The sequence below is a fragment of the Gouania willdenowi genome, chromosome 1 (assembly GCF_900634775.1).
Source record: "Gouania willdenowi chromosome 1, fGouWil2.1, whole genome shotgun sequence".
NCBI classification, from domain to species: domain Eukaryota; kingdom Metazoa; phylum Chordata; class Actinopteri; order Blenniiformes; family Gobiesocidae; genus Gouania; species Gouania willdenowi.
The window spans coordinates 20,605,364-20,627,055 of NC_041044.1; the positions used below are offsets into that span (position 1 = coordinate 20,605,364).

At 37.8% G+C, this 21,692-nt stretch overlaps 1 protein-coding gene across 8 annotated transcripts in view; it reads left to right on the forward strand.

Moving 5' to 3' along the window:
* gab1 (GRB2-associated binding protein 1) overlaps positions 1-21,692 on the forward strand; it is a 64,318-nt gene that overhangs the window by 10,642 nt on the left and 31,984 nt on the right. The window contains exon 1 of one of the 8 annotated variants that reach the window (XM_028447761.1): positions 9,715-9,890. The exons of 4 other annotated variants lie outside the window; for them this stretch is intronic. Coding sequence is in view for 2 of the 4 variants with exons in the window: in XM_028447738.1 (XP_028303539.1) it covers positions 10,957-10,971 (15 nt within the window). In the remaining 2 variants the exon portion in view is untranslated. Of the gene's footprint in view, positions 1-9,714; positions 9,891-10,896; positions 10,972-11,012; positions 11,032-15,417; positions 15,482-21,692 lie in introns of those variants that run through there. 3 more of the 8 variants (XM_028447738.1, XM_028447772.1, XM_028447745.1) reach the window with 3 other exon arrangements.

Below are 21,692 nucleotides of genomic sequence, written 5' to 3' on the forward strand. Positions count from 1 at the left end.
GTGGTGTTCTGCAATGCAATGCACTGGGCGATTGTTGTTCCTACAACACCGAGAGGGAAGAAGAGCCGCTCCCTGGCGCCCCAACAAGGCATGGCCGCCCCTTCCTGTGCGAGGCGCTGATGGTTACCAGATGGCGGTTGAAGAGAGAGGAGGGGTCTTCCTCATCCTTTTTTCTCTTTCCCCCTCTGCCTTTCCTTTTTTCAACTTCTTATATTGCCTTGTCTGTTGCAAAAACAATCTTATATTGCTTTCTGCTTTCATTATGTTTTCTCCAACATTATGTTATATCAATCAAGGATAGCATCTGTGAACCTGCTGCAACCTGAGATGTAAAAGATGCCACAGTGACTCACTGAAGAGGTGTACACTGCGAAGGCCTTTCACTGACTCATAATCTTTATAAAATCACTTCATAACACTTAAATATCAGATATCTTTATAGATGCACTCACCTCTGATGTCTAGCTACAACTGTGTGATTGTTCACAAAAATGCCAAAGACCTCAGGTTAATTATCAGATGGACTCTAAGGGAGTTACTATAGTGCGTTTGAATGATGAGTTTTGTGATCCTGCCTGTTTTAACCAACCATATTAACTATGGTGAGGCTCTCTATCAGGACTTTGGAACACAGAACAGTTAGAATAGGATGAACTCGACCAAATGCACCCAACGGTAATTTTTCGGAACAGAGGAATACTTGATAGACTTTCTGAGATTAACATTCAAAACATCCTTAACAAAAAATTCTGAGGCACTTTTTGCCCAGTGTATAGCATTCTTTATTTATTCATATTGGGACCTCCGCCAAGGAGGTCCTGCTGTCCGTCTGTCTGTATGTTAATGTGGATGATTGTTAGCAGGGTATCTCAAAAAGGTCTGGACTGATTTAAATGAAAATTGGGGATCTGATAGACGATGTCAAAAGGAAGGAGTTTGATTTTGGGGATGATCCGGCAGGTATTGTGGATACAGTATCCAGAACAATTTTTGGAGCATAATGTGGATGTTTGGCTGGTTCTACAGCACCACCTGCGGGTGACTTTGTGCCTCTAAACTTGGCTGAGGTTTGCACTCTCTGAATGTTCTTGTTGGCAATGGGAATTTCATTTTATGTTTAACAGGATTCTTTCTGCGGGGTTTTCCCAAAATTCCTAGAATGTTTTGGGAAAACCATTCTTTCTCAGTCAATTTCATTATTTGATCTTTTTTATACCTATTTTTGGCCATACCTCGAACAGTCTACCTGCCCCAACCTCCAGACAGCCTCGGGCTGGTAGTGGGTCTCCCCAGGCGCGCTTCCCCCGGTCGTCGGCTTCCCCAGTCAAGTGACGCATGTCGCTCCAAGGGCTCGACGGACTTGCTGTGTCGGGGCTAGTGGAGGATGTGCCGGAATGCAGTGCGCAAGTCCCCTCCCTGGGTCCCGCCCGGTGTTGTCCCTTGTTCGGAACTGTTAACAACCGAGTCTGTTACATGGTGTCTTGTTACGACGGAGAGTTAACAGCTCCGCCATGTGGTTAAATCCTGTATGACAGCCGGTAAAAAGATGACTTAAAAACTTAAATAATTATTCTTTGGAAATGTAAGAATCGATTCATAATCGTCAATAATCAAATTTTTCTGCTTTTTTTTTTACCTCTCCTATAAGGCAGCTCTTATATTATGTGCAGTCCTCTGACTCTTTCATTTTCTTAAACTTTGTATCACTGTACTGCGCTTATTTGATTTGATAAAGGAGCCACAAGTTCTTATACCACAGTGGAGAGAGCGGTGAGTCGGCTCCTATCATTGAATTCACAGGATTTACATATAAAGCAGCTTGGTTTTAGAGAGTAAATCACGACATTATTCACTGCTCTGTTCTTCCACGTTGCCAGTATTGAGTGCATATGTTGAAAACGGATGCGCTGGAGGGGTGGGGGGGTAACAGGTGTGATCGATCCTCACTGTGGTCTACTGCAGTTGATTAATGGACACCGCTTTTTAAAAAACTTGGGCCTGTCGGTTTTGGCTTTGACTTTTGATGTTAAAGGTCAAAGGCAAGAAGAATTTCTTCTTTTGTGGTAGTTTTGTGAAGCTAAACAACAATGCCTCTTATGTCATGTCATTGCTGCTAACATTTTAATGACTTAAACTAAAAGATCCTGAAGGTTATGGGGAGAAAAAATATCCCTTGTGCTGCTGAGTCCAATGTGTTGGCTGGGAAGACACAGGCTGATCCTTGACCCGATTTAAGGCCCCTTGTGATGATGAATGTAACCCAAAAAATATTTTATGACATCTGTGACAGTTGGACTTGAAGCATAAAAAACATCTTCAGAGACCTCATCTCCTCCCACCCCAATTATTTTTTGGAATTTACAAGGGAACCCCAAGCATAAAACATTAAATGTTGGGAAAAAGTCATTCTCAAAGGCAAAGATTTTTTTTTACCCTGGATAGTCCTGATGGATTCCTACATGGTTGTTATGACAAGGAGATCCCATGGCTATGTTTTTAGCATGAAACTGCAAAGGATGCTCCATCATGATCTCAGCTGCTGCTCAGGGCAGAGTGACATTCATCACGACTTTTTGCTGGAACGTCCGCCATTACACTTTTACTACCGATGGTATGTGAACGCGCCTGACTTCACGTGAGCAGCCAATAGTAACGCTCAAAACAGCTCATGGAGCACACGTGTTTGTAGAAAGATCTCTGATTGGTTGACATCCAGTGTCACGCTCCTGGATTTCTAAACTAAACTTTATTTACAGGGCCAGGAGAAAGAGAAGAGATTAACTGACCCCTCAAAACACTTTGATTACAATATGCTCAAAGATGATTATGGATTCTTGACCAAATGACGCCAAAAAAACTTACATACTGCAGCTTTAATGTCTAATGATGGTTTATATCCCATGGAACACACCTGGGGACACACTTTTTTAATCAGCAAATGAACAGCCTGTTTGAGTTAATAAATAAATAAATAAATTGAACAATACACTATTTCCTCTGGTTTTGGAATTATTTTCATGTATGATGTAGTTTGTGGATGAGAAGCTACAGAATGAATTGTAAACATGGCTATAGAAAAAGCTCATGTGTAAATTAAATTGCTCATCAAAAAAAGAAGAGAGTGGTAGAGTAGTGTTTAGTGAGCTCAAGTGGTTTTTGGTATCTTATGATGTATTTGTCAGAGGTTTCTGTTATGTTTTGCTATACAATGTCAGTTCCTAGGTTTGAACATAACTTTTGAAAGTAGAGCTGAGAGTACACACACATTTCTGTCTCTCTCTCACACACAGGCTCGCTCACTACTGGCACTCTAGTTATGTGAGGCTGTGCGATCTGACTCCAGCCACAGTGTCTGCAGAGCCTTAATATAGCCCGCTGCTGTCATGGTGCTTTTTGCTACTTTTCACCTGCTCCAGATCAGTGAACAACATCTGTGTGTTTGTTCCAGCCTGTTGATGATCTGAGCTAGACAAGGGGGCGTTTTTGTGTCAGCCTGAGACTAGTTGTGAAAAGTTTCTACCAACTTGTGTAATTTCCCAAGATACTGAGACCGACCTTGAACAATGATTGGAAAATGTTGAATAGACAATAGTAGTAGTAGTAGTCTGAGTTTTTATGGTCAGTCATTGTAAGTAGATTGTCTTTTTTTGAATTATTTATGGTTCATGTTTTCCTTTTTGATCTGAATTTTTTTTTTTTTAATTTGAACAGAAACTGACAGAAAATAATGGACTCCTTTGTATTGTCCAACAGTCATATTTTGGCCACTGTCCCTGATTGCATTAGTTACTATGGTGCCGTTTGATATCTTTGGCTACGCACTGAGCCAAAGGACACTGCTAAACTCGCACATTTACTCACGCCCACATACGCGCGCACTCTGCAAAGACCCCTGCTCTCTGTGAGGATTCATTTCTAAACATGGGTGACTGAGAGACCAGGGAACCCACTGCCCCAATCACCTACTTGGTTGTCAGTGCTTTGGTTTGCTCTTCACCTTTTATCGTACTCTTATTGTTGGTTCCTGGGGACTTGTGGAATATTTAAAAGCTTTAACCAATGGGACTTGGATAATTGGATTTTGATATTCAAGGTTAGTAGTGTTTTTTTTTTTATCTGCCAATCACTAAGAAAAATATTACATTATTTGAGATGCATGCAGTTGGTATCTTCTAACAGGCAAGTAAAGTTAACTAAATCAATGGATTTAAAAATGGAGAACAAACAAATTAGAGGATGTTCCTCGAGCTTGTTTTTTGTTTGCAAGTTAAGTCATATTCTTTTTTTAATATACAGTATATACTGACAGTTCATATACAGCTTAAAGTGGCTTACACTCTAATAAGTCTTTTACATGCATGGCTTGAAATTTTAACTTTTTATTTCATACATTTTTGGAAAGGCAATAGGTGGCTTTAGTGTGGCTTTTTGTCAGTGCGAGTTGTCAAAAATCATTTTTCATATTTTCTGTTGAACTGTGTCTCTTTAAGACGGTTCAATTCAAATTCGGCATGGCTGCACTGTTTTGAGTTCAGGCCAATTGAGATTGAAAGGAGGATTGTTTGAGTCCTTTTCCTCAGTGGTCAAGAAACAGTGTGATCATGTGAACCAAGTCTGCCACGCTCAAGGAATGTGTTGAATTCTAACCACGCCGTTTTGACAAGTGCTCGCGATTCTGCTTAAGAACTTAGATTGGACGAGTTTGAAAAGGCAAAGGCACTTTGGGTGAAAACAGGAGATATGAAAGATACGTGTGAGACTGTGGAGATGCATGCGTCTTTTAAACCTTTGGCTCATACGTAGGAGAAACGTTTGATAAAACTGAAGGACCATAAAATGCGGAGATACTGAGGAATGCAACAAACTGAATCCTGAAGTCAGATGAGTCTGTTGGTACCGTTTTGGTTTTCACAGCTGAGAGCAAGCTGCCATCTGTGCTCGCAAACCATGCTCATAGGATTCAAATTGAATGGGTCACTGTAATGGCAAGAGTAAATAAGATAAACATTGAGGAATTAAGAATCAGCAACACTCCTATTGCTTATTTTACCGGGTAATTGTAGTTGTGGCACCAATGCTTTTTTCATAAAGCAACACTCGCTGTCTTTATTTGAGAATAGAAATAACATAAAAATTATAACCAGACAAAGTGTTAGATTTAACTGTGTTTATTGTCATGCATCAGTTTGGACATCTTTTTTTTCCCTTTTTTTTAATTTGACATTTACAATGTGGATGTTTAGAAAACAAATTTTACATAGAACATTTTCTTCAGCTTCCAGTTCTGCTCGGTAAAGAAGCAAAGCCAAGGTTTGGTTACAAGTTTCAACATGTAATGTTTTTTTTAAAATCCTTTTTAGTTGTAATAGATTAAAGCATCCAAAAGGAATCTTGCTTTAAGTAAACAAATGCAAAGAAGGCTCTGGGGCGGTCAGTCCTGCTGAATGCTGGTTGTGCAGCAGATTGAGTCAGATTGGTTCTGTCGGCACGCCTTTCCTAAAGGATGTTAATGTGGCATTTCCAATCATTTATTTAGTTTAAAGCACTGAATAACAAACTTATCGGTCCTACATGCCAACAGGCAGTAGGAATATTAATGATCAATATTCAACGTGATCAACAATCACAATAAAAACAATGGCAGCAATGATACAAAATGCAACAAAAATTGTTATTCAAATAATAAATCAGTCATAATAATTAATGTTGAGCTCTCAAAAACTTTTCAGGTCTCACATTTTGGATCAATCTGAAACTGCGAGATGGAGAAAGAAATAGAAGTGGCGGCTATCCACCTATTAATAAATAAAAAGTAGTGAAGCTTGGACTGATCATAAAAACAAAGCAGGTATTTGTTAGCAGATATGCCCACAGTAGATTTATAAACAACTTCAAATTGCTCAATTTTAGTGTCTCTCAAGTATTCGCTCACATACCTTTTCACGTGTGGATACACACACCTTACAGAGTTATCTCCTCAGTTGGGTCAGTTATCTTCATTAAAAATGCAACATTGAAACATTTCCATAATTTTACAATTATATTTAACCATATCAATAGAATTATGAATAAATTCAAGAATGTACGTTTCAGACAAGGACAGTGGCAAGCAAAGTGAATCACTCGCGTCAATAGCGTGTGTGTCCACCATTTGCCACCAGTAGTGCCTATACTCGTGTTTGCATTGACATGACTGACGTCTATGGAATTTGATCCCACTTGGCCAACAATGCATTTGGGAGCTCCTGTTGAGTTGTGGGTGGGTGATTTCGCTGACATACTCGTCATCGAACATCTTGGGATGTTCGATGGGGGTTCATATGAGGCCAGTCTAACTCTGTGATGCTGTTGGTGGTCAGACAGTTCTGAGTGATCCTGGCTTGGTGTGGACTAGCCTTATGCTGACAGTCACTTGCACTTGGGTTGTGGTCAATTAGATTTTTCAGTTGCAATTACATTTTCAATTATCCATGTTTAATTATAATTCATTTGCGATTATAGTGACCAGTATTTTTTCCAATTACAATTAAATTACAATTTTTTTTTTTTATCCTCAGAAAGTCAATTAAACTTTAATAATTGATAATGTAGTTGCAATTGCAAATAATCACAATTACTGAGCCTGAAATAAATAACCTAATAAAAGTTATCCTTTCACTTGTGTTAGGTTTCTCTTAGTATCTTTTAACTGGTCCTAGATCAGCTTTAAAATACACTGAAAACAAATTTCTAATTTCTTTCTTATCTATTGGTTACCTTGTTAGGCTTCTTAATCAATGTAAATATAGGTTTTAATATTTTCGGTGTGGGTGTCTGAGTCTTTTTTGTGTCAGTTTACGCCTTGATTAACATATTTTAATTATTAACTACATATGTATAGAACTGTACATAGAACTGTAACATGGTTCCTCAGTTTTGCGTTAAATTATAATTGATAATTTTTCTAGAATTTTAATGGCAATTACAATTACAAAGTCAATTACCTGAACTCAATTACAATTCAATTACAACAGGAACCGATTTGTACAATTATAATTACGCCATAATTAATGATCATTTAAGTGATTACAATTATAATTGACCCCAACCCTGACTTGTACTACTTGCTTGTGGCAGTCGTGGCATTTTCGCTTTTGACAAATTACATTAATTTTATTTAGCAGGCTTTTTATAGCCAGCTGTTCCACTTGAGAACAAGTAAGCATGGTTTGATCTCACGCTCTACCTTGTCGATTTGACAATAAGTGGCTAATGTATCTGAATTGTGGTCGTGCCATGGACATTCAGTGTTACTCAGTAGAAATTGGCTACTACTCCACACTTGAGTATTTAATTTCGACCCATGTCTAAATACAACATGGTCTATATTCCTTCTTATTGCATCTTAGTATATCTTGTCTGCCCTGAGATCATTAAATCATTCCCAACTAACAATGACACACTGTTAGTGTTAGCTTGCCGATATGCGCTGTTTTTGCGTAACATCAGGTGAAGCACACGAGCTAACTTCCAGCTACTGTTCAATGAGGTTTTTTGTTGCACAGTTTTCATTAACCTTTATCATTTGTGATCCAAAAGTACTTGTGGAAGTTAGTCTTTTCTCTAATAGTGTTACTCTCAGTAGCTCAATGCAGGCTAGTGTAAACGCATGGCTTGTGGCTGTACAGGTATTGTTCCTGATTTCCTGATCCATTGGTCATTTAAAAATGCTCCTGTTGTGATGTCATTGTTGTATATTGCACTTAAAATTAACATCCAGGTTAAAACTTGAAGGTCAGAAATTCAATACCGTTTGTGAAATAGCGAGGACCAGTAATAGTTAGTTTAGCCTGCAAAGTGTGCATACACTCCCTCAGATTATTATTATTATTTGTGTGTGTGTGTGAATACTGACATAGGTTTACAGGAATTTTACGTAATGTTGTTTGGAAAACTATTTAACAGTTATCTCTGCTGCTTGTCATGCATTGGCCAAATTCCTTACATTCTTATCTTAACATGAGTCAGCATTGGGGAAACCCCCAAGTATACGGCACATACCCTCTCAGGTATGCGTCCACGCCATACAAATTCACTTTCAGCTCAAAGCAAAGTAGTATCATCTGAACGCAACAACAGAGAGTGGAGGCGTGTGCCAGTTTCAGGGAACTGGTTGAGAAAAGGAGGCGTGTCTTTACCTTGGCTCCGAAACAAGCCCAGGCATGCTATTGAGCTCTACATGTGATACTGACCATTTCTTATAGCCTAGCTTAGATGGCTTGGTGTTTGGAGGTTAGACTGAGCCCCAGAAGACATAGAGCAGCATCTGTAGCAGTGCACCACTATCAAAAATATGAATAATATGCTCATGCTCATAATTTTTTCTTACATTGTCATTGAACTTAACAACAGCCTGACCAGTCCTTTATGTTTGATCTTCAGTTTTGCTGAATAACAGAGAACACCAGTTTTTAAAGCAGCCCCACGTGCTACACTGAAGTGCACATCAGAGTCCATTTCCTTATCGCTTTGTTCGGCATCTCAAGCCATTTCCTTGTGGATAGACTCGTCCAAGTGAGCAGATAATTAGATCATGTCCAAGACAACCTCTCACTGGCCACTAAATGTGATTTGGAATTATTTTCATTGGGCTGATTGGATTAGACAGCTGAGCTGCTATCCACTGCACGAGTAAGGATTGGTTCAGGTGCACAGTCACAGTGGACATCCTACTACCAGTGTACCTGTTACTCTATGACTTTAAAGTCAAACAAGTTTTCCTGACATATTAATTCCAAGCTTATCATATACTTATATACTACATTGCAGCATTTTAGTTGTCTAGGAGATGCAAAATCACAGGCTTTATCAGTCAGCACTCACTGCCTGGCATTCTTAACTGAACCAAAAGGCCAGAAGTGACGTACATATTTGGTCATGCGATTTGTAAACAGACGTTTCAGCCAGGAAACCCGTGCCAATAAAATGCAGGTTTCTAGTCCCATAGAGCGTCATCTTTAGTTGGATCAAGAACCTTGAAAAGTGGCTTTCCTTACATCGGTTTGAGGCTTGACTTTCTGGCATGTTGTGGCAGCTTGAACATGTAACACTGTAACCTGGTGGACTTAATATGTCATGCTTAAAAGTAATTCAAGAATTGAGTGTCAAGCACTAGCACAATATTCAAATCAACAAAGAGGGCAATAGGTTACCCTCTATTGTAACCTTTGCTGCTGCCAAAAAGCATTAAGCATGTTCTTATTCACAAGGTGAAAAATGATTGTTCTTGGATTTGTTTGCCTCTCATGAATATCTGATTGTTAATGAACAGAGGACCCAACATAGGTGTATTTAGGAAAGATAGTAATAACATTAGGCATGTGACTCACACAATTATTCATATGAACACCATAAAGGAGACCCACAAAGGACTAGTTTTAAATCAAATGTATTATGTCAATCTGTCACTAATATTAGGGGGACATTTTTGTCTTTAGTTTAGCAAGTATAGCTCTAAATGAAAATGCTTTATTTGATATGACAGACTGTATCTTAATGTTACGTCAGCACTTTCTGAGTGTTGGATGCTAAATTCAGCTCCACCCACACCTATCTCAAGTCGCTCTTTTGTAGGTGAGGCCATAAATTGCAGTGTGGGGTTGCGATGGGCAGTTGTTGCCAGGGGAGGTGATTATTTTCAGTCCATTGTGTCTACTTCCTGCGGGTCAGGGGTTATTGGAGCAGGGTGTTGCAGATTGAACAGCGTAAGCGGAGGGGACGGATGTCAGCAGTGTAGCTAGGAAAGTGACCACACTCGGTCGACAGCAGTGGCTTTCCAGCAGCGTGGCGTGCTGCGTGCTTACTCTACTTTACTTGCGTTTTCCTGCAACTGAACCCTGGACTATTCCAAAGTAGGTAAAAATGCATGTTACTATCTTATCAGTTTCTCATGAAGATATATTTTACTGCTGCTATGTCCTTTTAATCGTTTCTGTTTTGATTTCTTATGAACATTACAATTTTTTTTTTAGCATATATAAAATAACATTTCTGGTTATTGTATGTTTAAGCTCACTGTAACTTAATGCACACAACTAATATCCACCTACTGATGCATCAGGATGTCTATTGACAAGATCCAACATTTGCACATTTACAAATCAATAGCACACTATCAATGTAATAAAGTTAAGCATAATTCTAAAGACTTGAATGACTGTGAGAAAACAACTTGATATGATCACAAGGCAATAGCCATTTGTATTCAAGTTTACTGTTACTTGCATAGTGCCTACCGATTCTTCATTACATTTCCCCATTACATTTCAGCTTACTGGCTAGTAAAGTCCATGAAATAGTGCCACCATGCTTAAAACCTTAAAAACATTTCATAATAATGAAGTTACCTATTTTATATGTTTCTTATTATATTAATTGAATTTGTGTCTGAGAATGTAGTATATTTATAATTGTTGTGGTTGTGTCAAAAAACAACAACTTCTCACTGTTTCAGGATAGATAAGGTTTAGCTTGTCTGTAACTTTTGTTTTTAATTTAATATTTCTCTGCTTTAGAAATCCTCCGAAAGCTTGCTTGCTAAAATTGAGCAAAATTATGTTTATTCATTCCATTTTTATACACAGGGCAAAGATAACCTGCAAACCTTCTCTTTTTGGTTTAAAGATAAATTTAGTTTTCTTTCATTAGGTAAGAAATTACAAAAAGTATCCAGATATCACTCCATAGTGATCTCTTTAGTGATCTATTTAGTTTTCCAGATCACTCAGTAGATGAATGCTCCCATTCCAAGTAAATGTGTAACAAGGAAGAGCTACTAAAGTTAGTATCGGCCAGCCCCAAACACAACCGTAGTGACAAAAGGAGGCAAAACAGGAAATCTTTTTGCACAGTGTGTGTGTTAGGAACAGATGACCAAGAAGATAAAAGCGCTAACAAAGTGGAAACTTCCAGCAAGGGATGTTATTTTGCTTTGTGAGTGTTTTTCTCTCTTTTTTCTGTTTCACAAAGCTCCAGGTTTCCTGAAAAAATGTGGTAAGATGTACCCGGTTAGCTATCCAATTATACGCTTAACATTGTATTAGCAAGAGTCTAGCATTTATGGGTAACCACTGATGGCTCTGTGCTCCAGTCGTGCATGATGAAAGGCTGTGTTAATATTTAAACCTGTTCTTCTTGAGTTAATGCGTTACTGGGTGAGTATAGGCCTGGACCTGTCTAAAAACTGATCATCTCTTTTCTTTATGTCGATCTAGTTTTTCTGACTTTCGACTTGTTCGACCAAATTATTTGGAAAAATGATTTTAGTGAGAGTTCCTGATTCTGTCCAGCAACGGAGAGCGAGTGCAGCAATAACAGGAGTCGCACAGTTGTCCAACCAAGCCAGGAGACTAACAGCAGTTTTAGTCTAATGGACTGGGAACACTTGCTATTCTAGTTGGAATTCAAGATAAAATGGCATCTGCTGCTGACAACATTGGTAAGCTTTTTTGGCATACATCTTATGCTGTTGTGTTGTTTGGAAATGTAATATTAGTTTGTTGTTCAACTGTTGTTGATGTAAATGAGGTGTAAAAATCAGATAAGTGTTGTCTTTTTTTTGGAAACTGTGAAAGGCTGTAATTGACTGATGCCTGTTTGCCACTCAGACTCTTGTTTTCATGAGAATATTGGTCTTTGTGAAAACTGTTTGCAAAAATAGCAGTGTGTCTCTCCCATGGTCTGTATGTTCTTAGGTCAGTCAGTGTGTATAGTTGGGACTGGAGTCAAATGGTGCCTGGTTGGGTGAGAATTTCACAGCTGCACATGAAAGCGCAGAGACCGCAGGATGGTGGATGGAGGGAAGGGATGACAAATTGTGCAACTGATTAGAAAAGCAAACTGGTGCTTACTAGGTCCTTTATTATGCAATTTCAGGTCTTTTAGCTGCAGTATTCAGAGCAGCTGCTGAAAGTTGTGGGTTTAGATAGTTTTACCCTCTTTGAAGGATTTACGAACAAACAACATGGTGGTTCTACTCTGCACGCTTGATGTCAGTCACCTAGTTTATTTCTGTCAAAGATGGAATGCACAAATGTTACATAGCTTGAAACCACATTTGTTTTCCCAATTTGCCTACACTCAAGCTGCTATTGGTTTAAAAATATGCCACTTTTTTTGCATTTTTTTGAATTACTAACTGTTAAATTATAGATGTTTTAAAGCTTTCCCAAGGAATCTTAGGTTGAAAATGCTGTTGACGTACTGTTGTGGCTCAGTGAATGCAAAGTGGGACACTTTGTTCTGGTAACAAGTTACAGTTAGATTCTGTTCCTGCTTAAATCAACATAATAAAATGTTCATTTGTTTTTCATCTAAGCAGGAATAAATCTGAAAGACATGAATGTGATTTGTCTTAAACCATGAAAAGGCCATATATTTATACAAGACAAAATGTTTAAGTCATAACGGATCATCAGATTATTAAAAACACTTGTAACAGTCTAGATTCTTCTGATTTCCAGTTTGAGATGTTTAGTTCAAAACTAAACCTACAGCATGATTTAAAAGAAAAATATTCATTAAATGCATGGTTTTATATTTTCAAGGAAAACTTAGATCTCACATCACCTTCAATTTTGTAGTGTAGCATGTTGCAATTTAAAAAATATGAATAATTCATTTCTGGAGATTTAGGAATCTATTCATAAACATATTGGTCAATATTATAACCACCCCTATCTATGAGCAGAATTTATTTGTATAGGTATATGAATTTAACTTGTTGCAAGTCATTAAATATAATTAAGAACATAATTAAGTTTATAATATTAATAGTGGTTAGCACGTCCGCCTCACAGCAAGAAGGTCCTGGGTTCAGGCCCTGTGGTGGACACCTGGGTCCTTTCTGTGTGGAGTTTGCATGTTCTCTCCGTGCTGCGTGGGTTTCCTCCGGGTACTCCGGCTTCCTCCCACAATCCAAAAACGTGACTGTAAGGTTGATTGGAGTCTTTAAAATGCCCATAGGAGTGAATGAGAGAGTGAGTGGTTGTCTGTCTGTCGACCTGCGATGGACTGGCGCCCTGTCCAGGGTGTACCCCCGCCCAGCGCCCAATGAGAGCCGGCAGACCCCCGCGACCCTGATTAAAACGGGAATAAGCGGGTATGAAGATGGATGGATGGAATGTAAATAACAATATAATAATGTTTTTTTTTTGTTTTTTTTTCTCATTTTGAAGGAAAACTTTTTGTCATAAATTAAAAAAAAAAGTCAATAATATTATTGATTGATCAATCAATTCTTAAGTCATGTAAATTAGTAATATGCAAATTATTGTTATGCACATTAATATATTTTTCTTTTAGTTTGTCAGTGTTTGGAGTTAGGCTCTTAGGTGTCAGTCTGAGACTATTATACAATGTTTTGTTCATTTTCATTGTTCACACATGTATGTGATTCCAAACTTGCTGAGCATTTAAGCCGCATGTAAACGTAATTGGAGGATTGTAATGTGAGAACTTAATCTTAAGTTATATTCTTTAAAGACGGTCACATCAGCACAGACATTCAGGTTTTTCATTTTGTTGATAAACAGATTGCCAGAATGCCGTGTGTCAGCTTTCAAAGTCCATCTTCAGTTTGTCCATTAGGTTAGTGATAGGTTGAAGTTCAACCTGACCAAGTGACAGTGTGGCAAATAATTTAGTAATAATTTAGTTGGATGTAACAAAAAACAAAAACAAACTAAAATACCTTTCTAGTGACTCAACTGTTGCAATGAAATTTTGCACTTATTAATTATAGGTCACATTAAAGGTGTAAAAAGTTGTGAAATTATTTATCTTGGTGTCATTTTTTTACATCACAAAAAACTGGCATTTGAACAGGGGTGTGTAGGCTTTTTATATCCACATGCTGTGGCACAGATCTAATCTTCAAACTCTTGTCTTTATTGGAGAAAGACTAATGGGATTCACAATATTCTGCAGCTATGTACATTATTGTGCAATAAATGATTCATTTGATGTTTTTCTTCATGGACTGTTTTTGTGGGAAACCCAGTGTTGACACACATTAAAAATCCCTTCTTTAATGGTTAAAAAAAACTTTTTTGAAGAGCTGTTGATTTCAGTGGTTTGTATAAAGTTAAAGGAGCATAGGGCAGGATTTGAGAAATAGTAAACATTCACTTTAAGTTTTTTTAATGCTAATGGGTGATGAAGCACTCTAAATCAAAGAGAATGAGTCCACACGTATTTCTACCTATTGCCTTGGAAAGAGTGTGATACATTTTGTACTGCTGTTACGGGTACGATCAGCTGTACAGTTCCGCTGATGGTGACGTCAAATGACGCTGGTGCGCGTTCATGGCGGCTTGGAAAGGCGTCCCAATAACCCGGAATTAAAGAAGAATGACAAAAAGACGGCTTGGAGACTGAAAGAATACAAGCATAATGGATTAAACTACTGTTTGGTTACACAGATGAATGCAGAGGCATGTGTGCAGGTTTTGCAGTAAACAGTCACATGAACGGAGAGTAAATAAATAACTCTGTCACAGTTAGTGTGGATCGGGCTGCATTTTCTTGTCCGAGTCCGACCCAACAGTGAAAACCTCATTTTATCTCAAAGAAATGACTTATGTACGTTTGTTTTAATGGTAAGCACTGATTTTATTAACAAACAACTGTTAATGTCAACATCAGATCAGCGCACGGATAACAAGCTAAATTGAAACACAAACAAGAGACACACAAGAGATCCATTGGATCTATTTACATAATCCATGTATCAAAGATAAAGATATTCCAAGTTATTGTGCAGTAAAAGGAATGTTTTAATGATGTATTCCTTTAAAATTGTCCTCTGCTCCATTCTACATGCACTGCTATTGCACTCACTTCAGACTGCGCGCAAACGACACTATGTGACCAAACCTGACCACCAGTTCTAAATATCTATCCAAACCCGACCCATCCGGGTCCCGTCAGGGTTCGGTTGGGTGTCCATCCTCTATCCACAGTATCAGCTCCGGTGATAAACAATTGATCCGCGGCGCCTTGGCTGATGACTAGTTACCCTAACCACCGTGGTGTCGCTATGGAGTCTGATTTCTAGATCCTGCCCTATGCTCCTTTAAGTCTTATTGTTATGATTTATTTTCTTTGGTAAAGGCTGAGTCATTGCATTTTTTTTGACTGAGAAATGCAGATCACGTGGAGTAGACCATATTTGTACACATTACCCTGTCTCCTCCCCATTGCGCCCCCCTTCGATTTCACAGTGGCAGTTAGAAGGGTCTGGTACAACCTGATTACATGGAGCAGGAAGTCAAATGAAGGGAGGGGTCATAAAGTGCAGACAACCCCCTAAACAGACACACACACTGCACATGATAGTCAGATCACAAAACAACAAAGAGCACATCAGATTCGTCTGCAAGCTGTTAAACCTAGGGGGATCTTACAAACATAAATCCTTAAGTATGGATGCTCAACTTAAATGGTAGGCTTGCTGCTCTTCTTGTTTTATAGAATTAGTTCTTGTTTTTAAACTTTTGCAGAGAAAGTAGAGTAATAATCATATCTTGTTATAAGAAGCTTCCACTGAGCTCTAAACATAAGCAGATTTTGTTGCTACATTTACTGCTTCAAGGTGTGATGATGTTATTGAAGGACGTGTTTTTGTGTTTCTATTTACGCAGGCATGTGTTGAAGACAGTTTATAAATGACTATTAAAAATAATGTAAAATGTAACTTTTAATGCTCCTTTGCTGCAGTTTACTATCTATAGCAGCATATATCTACAGTCTTCCTTTACTTTTATTACTGAGACCAGTGATGCATGATATTGGAATTTGTGCGGATATCTGATAAGTCGATATTCTACAACTCATTTGGCCGATATACCAATATTGTTTTCCCCACATGCCTAATTGCGGAGATCATCTAGATTTTCTATGGGAATAAGATCCAGAAGTATTCTGCAAACTCTATCATGTTGACATATGCAGACATAAGACAAAGCTGATTCAGTCCTTTTGCAAACCAAGAAAAATACATCAACTCACGTTCTGTAAAATTGTTTAAATGAAACAATGAAGATAATTTCAGCATGTGCTACTTAAAACAGTTACTATCTACTTACATTTTGTATTTGAGGGGTAAAAACAGTCGGCCGATATCCGATACTTTGTTTTAAAGCCGATATCGGCCGATACCAATGACATGCCGATAACATTGTGCATCACTACCTGAGGCATCCTCCTACTGTCTTAATTGTGTAATGGTGAATGGAAGTAAAGGCCCAGTATTGAGAAAATGACCTTATCCAACAACTCCAACTACAACATTTGTTGCCATCAGGTGCTTCAGCACGTCCCATTTTTTTGTTCTCTTAACCCACAAAAGACTGGAGCAGAGCATGTTCAGCATTTTTATATTTACTAGAATACACATTTTCTTGACTGTTCATAACTTCCTTCTTGGCACAAGTTCACAGAGATTTTACCTGGAAACTTGTCCTGATTATACAAGTAGCCAAAACTGAGGAATGTAAATGTCTGCACCTTCACCCAGGCTGAGTTTTTTTCTCTTTTTTGTGCTCTAAGTGACACTAAAGAGAAGTGTTTTGCTTGAGCTTAAATACAAAAAAAAAACTGTTGACAAGCTTTTACACTATTTTCCAATGACTATGCACTGATGACGTTGGCTGAATTCTTTAACTTTGACAAAAGCAATGACCTCTTACTTGGACATAAGCCCTTTCTGGTGCTCAGGGAGGTAAAAATAGCTGTTAAGCAAGAATCTCAGTCATGTCGGCTAACAAAGATCGATTTATACAAATTTCTGCACAAGACATAGAGGACCTATTGTAGCTTCCCTCCTTCTCCTTTCGCAGACCTCGTCACTGTGGCCATGAGTGCCAAAATCTCTGACGCTCTTGACACCAGTCTATTAGAACAGCCTTTGTTCACCACAGTCTTAGGAACCTGATAACCTGATCGCAAGGTCAGAGGGAGTACTGCACTCTCCAAAATTGCACAGTTGTTTACTGAATTGCACTAAGTTGGAAGTGTCATGGAAATAATGATTTGCTTTTTTTCAGCAGTTATAGTCATATATTTACTTCAAAAGCTACAAAATGTCTGAAGTGTAGTTGTGTATTTTCTTAATGATTGCAGGACACTACAGTTTTTTTTTTGTTTAGGTTTTTTTACAGCAGCGCTGTTCTTTCTAGACTAATCTTTGAAGAGTGTGACATAATTTCATTTAGCATTTTAACACCTATGAAGATATTTGCTAATACACATATTTGAAAACATTAAACTCCAACATGGTTGAAATAATGCAGAGTAAACCTGTTGAATTTAATCAAATAAGGTGCTTAAACTGTGTTATGTTTTAGGGATAATGAAATACTGATTTTTGCATCAAAATGACCACGCGATATGGATTTTATTTGGCTATGAAATTTGTCGTCTCATGGATGATCTATGGAAGATAAAGACAAAACCAATATTTCAATCGTCACAATCAACTTTATTGACTGTTCACCCTGTTGCTTTTTAGCTTTTTTTCCCCCCTGTTTTTCAGAGAAGCAAGCAGAGAAGGTTGTCCTAGTAGGGATGAGTCAGTGCAGCTGGGGTGCAGGTCATTTAACCACAGCCCACTCAGATGGGACAGATGGCTCAGTCACTCGCAGGCTGCTATGTGTTAACTATGCATTTGGAGCTATTAAAGGGTAATTATTGCAGCAGTGTGATGGTGAAAAATATCTTAAAAATCAGTCGGGTCAACCTGGATTTGCTTCTGTACGTAATCGTTAGAACTTTGTTAGTTGAACGTCAATAATAAATACCAATATATAGGCAAAAGTATTCAAATTTATTAAATATATTTTGTTTGTTTTTTATGCTATTTTAGCTGCTTCTTGGTGTATAAGGAACTATGATCCTCCTTAATATTATTGTGATGCTGGCAGAGCTTCCTCATTTTTATTTTTTTTCATAGATTTATTGGGGCATTTAAAATGCGTTGACGTCCTCATTCCTTTATAAAAACACAGACATTTGATTAGACGTTATCTTCTATAGAAGGTCAAACGTTCAGGTCTGTTTAGAGGTTACTAAGGCTTTTGACAAATGGTTCATTTAAGTCTGTAATTTAAACACAATACATACTGGCATCACCTGCACTTGTTTACCTACACCCATCAGAAAGGATAACATATTTAATCACTAAAATATGCCAATTCACATTATACTCACTAGACAGTGCACTTTCAATGTTAAGTAGAACAAAGTCGCAACCTATACACTGGGAATTACTGTACTATGGTAATTTAAATTAAATTGTTAAATAAAATTTTTTCCAAATTCATATTTTCTAATAACTCATTGATTTTGAGGTGCGGCAAGTGCAATTAAATGAGTCTGACTTGATGCTAATTAACCAGTTTAAATATTATAGCTTTGAGGATTATTTCCTCTGGCAGCAAGGGATAATATCAGTAATTATATTTGACAAAATCCTTTGCAGATGATGGTCTACTAAAGTGCAACTGGTTGACTAAAAGTAGTTTAAAACTATTAAAAACCCGCTGATGAACAATTAATATTAAATCTAATTTAATGTCATAGTTTAAAAGGAAAGTAGGAGCATCATTCAGTAACGCATAACACTTAAAAACTGTTGAAGATGATTTTAACTCGTTTTCCCTTGCATAAGATATGTTGATATTATGAGACCTTTACTAATTGAGGTCTTTAGTGCAGACTTGAAGTGAGTTTTGTTGTATTGCTTTGTAGATGTTTATTTGACAACGGAGCCTTGACCACACGTGAGTTATTTAGCAGTATTTAATTGTAGACTTCCGCTAGTCTCTTGTATTGATTGTGCAAAATGCTGGTATTTTTGAGGATTCATATGCGGATTTAAGAAGGATTACTTTATTTTTCCCCATTTTGCCAAACAGAAGTGTTACAGAGACGGCACACTTGAATGTGTCCTGAAACAACAATGTTACGCAACACCCCAACTGCTGCAGGGTTCTAGAAACGCAGCCAAAGCTCTCTGTCGTTTACTGCTAGAGATTCAGACGATGAGTGTAAGTGTGCTCCTTTACAGCCAGGAAGAACAGTAGCTTCACATTAGCAATTACTGCACATAAAAGCCTTTTAGGCTGCAATAAGAACTCTAAACCATGCAAGGCAATTAGCCTCCTAAACGCTGTAAAACTTGTATTGGTGCAGTGATGCTGATGTACAGACACCTGCTCTACTTATTTGAAGTAGAACCTAAAGCGATATCTATTAGTGAGAGATATTTGACTGATGTACGCGTTGTTTAGAAAATAGTAGCACAATATCAGATATTATATACAGTATATATATATATATATATATATATATATATATATCTGAACCGTTTCACTTGCTAAGTACAAGTAGGTTGATATGTTTATACCTTTTAACTGTTAATGGTTGTATGCAGGGTTTTTCACTGGCTTGCTATCGTCGGTGGCAATATATTTTAATTTGACCTCAAGGTTTATGAGCGAGTTGATGTTGAGATGAATTTCTAAGAAAACACATTTGTAATGCTTGATTGATTGATTTCATGTTATTTCGAACATAAACACAACAGCAGTGTATCTACCACAATGAAAAAAATGATGACAATAATTAAAAAAACAATACATCGAACACGAGAGAACAATTGGTAACAATATCCTGCTTGTGAAGCCTGTACATGTTTGAAAACGAGTAGGAGGAAGTATAAACTTAAATGATCCTCCCGCTTCTAATATCTAGGTCTATATGTATAATCTCCGAGGTGCCCTTGAGCAAGGCACCGAATCCCAACACTGCTCCCTTCATTGTAAAACGACTTTGAGTACCCAGAAAAGTGCTATACAAAACTGATGTATGATAATTATGTTATATATGTTATATATACACATAATCGATTGATTATATCTATATAATTATAGAATTCATGTGATCCACTATACATGAATCTGTCAACAGTTACACAAGTATATACACACCTATTTACAATTTTATCCATTTAACACTTATGCTTCGACTTGTTAGTATTTTAAATTTCAACACACAAACTGTTTCACAACCTGGTACCGCTTACTGATGCACAAAATATTTCTTTGTTGTTGTCTGGGCGTGTAGTGACCAAAAGTTCATTTTGTCTCTTAAAGGGCCTATATTCTGCTAAATCAACTTTTTTGAGCTTTTAACCTTGTTACAATATTTATTTCTTATCAAAAACACCCCCAAAGTATTATTGGGCTTCCTTCCTGCATCTTTGAGCAATCCTCACTAATCCTGCTCTCTGAGCTGCTGCTCTGCCCACTTCTGAAAAACCAGAGGTCAGACTTTAGTGACGTCACTGAAGTTTGAACCGCCCCCTCCAGGAAGTGCCTGCTGTGGAGGAAGTGCCACGCCTCCACAGTGAACATACACGCCCACTCTCTTGGAGCTAAAAAGAGTTGGAGAGCGGGCAGCGGTGTAAAACTTGCTTGAAACATAATGTCATGTCTGCTCCTCTGGCAGCCTCCAAAGCATGTTAGTCATTGTTTACTGTTAATGAAACACACACACACACACACACACACACACACACACACACACACACACACACACACACTGTAGGTACAGAGACAAGGCAGTAGTAGCGATAATAACAGTAAACACACATTTTTAGTCTGTGATTGACTTCGTTAGCTGGTGCTTCACATGCTGCAGCCATGAAAGAAATAAAACAATAAAACTCTAGCGCTTTAGTCCGTCTTCGTTCTCTCTTTGACTCAATCCACTAGAAACAACTCTCGTATCGCTCTGCAAAAAGTTGAAACACGGCGATGTTGACTGGAAAAGGCAGTGACTGGGGCTGAGGTTTGAAGCGGACCAATCTTTGCGCTTATGTTCTACATCGCCTTGACGCGCAGTCGGGATTTTTGCCTTTAGCTCAGAGAGCGGGCGTGTATGTTCACGAAGGCTGCTTCGCTGGCGCTCTGGGGCTATGTCATATTTCTTAATAAATTGGTATTTTATTTTGCTAAATGTTAAATATTAACCATATGTTTCTGTCGTTGACTTTGGAAGGTTAAAAAATAGCATGATATAGGTCCTTTAAGTTAGAAGTCTCAGCCTTTTTAATAGTTTCTGAATATTTTTAGGGAGAAGTTTTTGTTGAGCTTTAAATGCTATTTAACTAATTTCTGCTCATTTAAGTAATTTTGATTTATTGGCTAGTGGCTTGGTGTGCTCCAAATATCCTGTATTATGAACATGACAGGTTCCTTGTTTTTGCTCATTTTTTTTACCCATGAAATTGTTATAATGGCAAACATAACTTTTGGGGTGAATTGGGTGCTCTTTATATGAAAGGCAGGAAGCCTCACTTGACTTTGAACAGTGTTGACGTTAAGGAGTCAACCAAACAAAGCTCGGTTGAATTCCATGTGTCATACAAACAGTTAATCTCATAACAATGATTTAGCAGGCCCCAGCAATTTGGTGAATATTGCGATCAAATTTAGTGAAATACTTCATTATACCATTTCTCTCTACTGCACTGTACAAGGTGATCCATGGAATCTGAAATCTTATTTCTTCATTTTGTAATCCCTGGCTATCATCCAACATTCCTACATATTTCTAACTACATTTGCTTTTTCCATTCTCAATGGTTGACA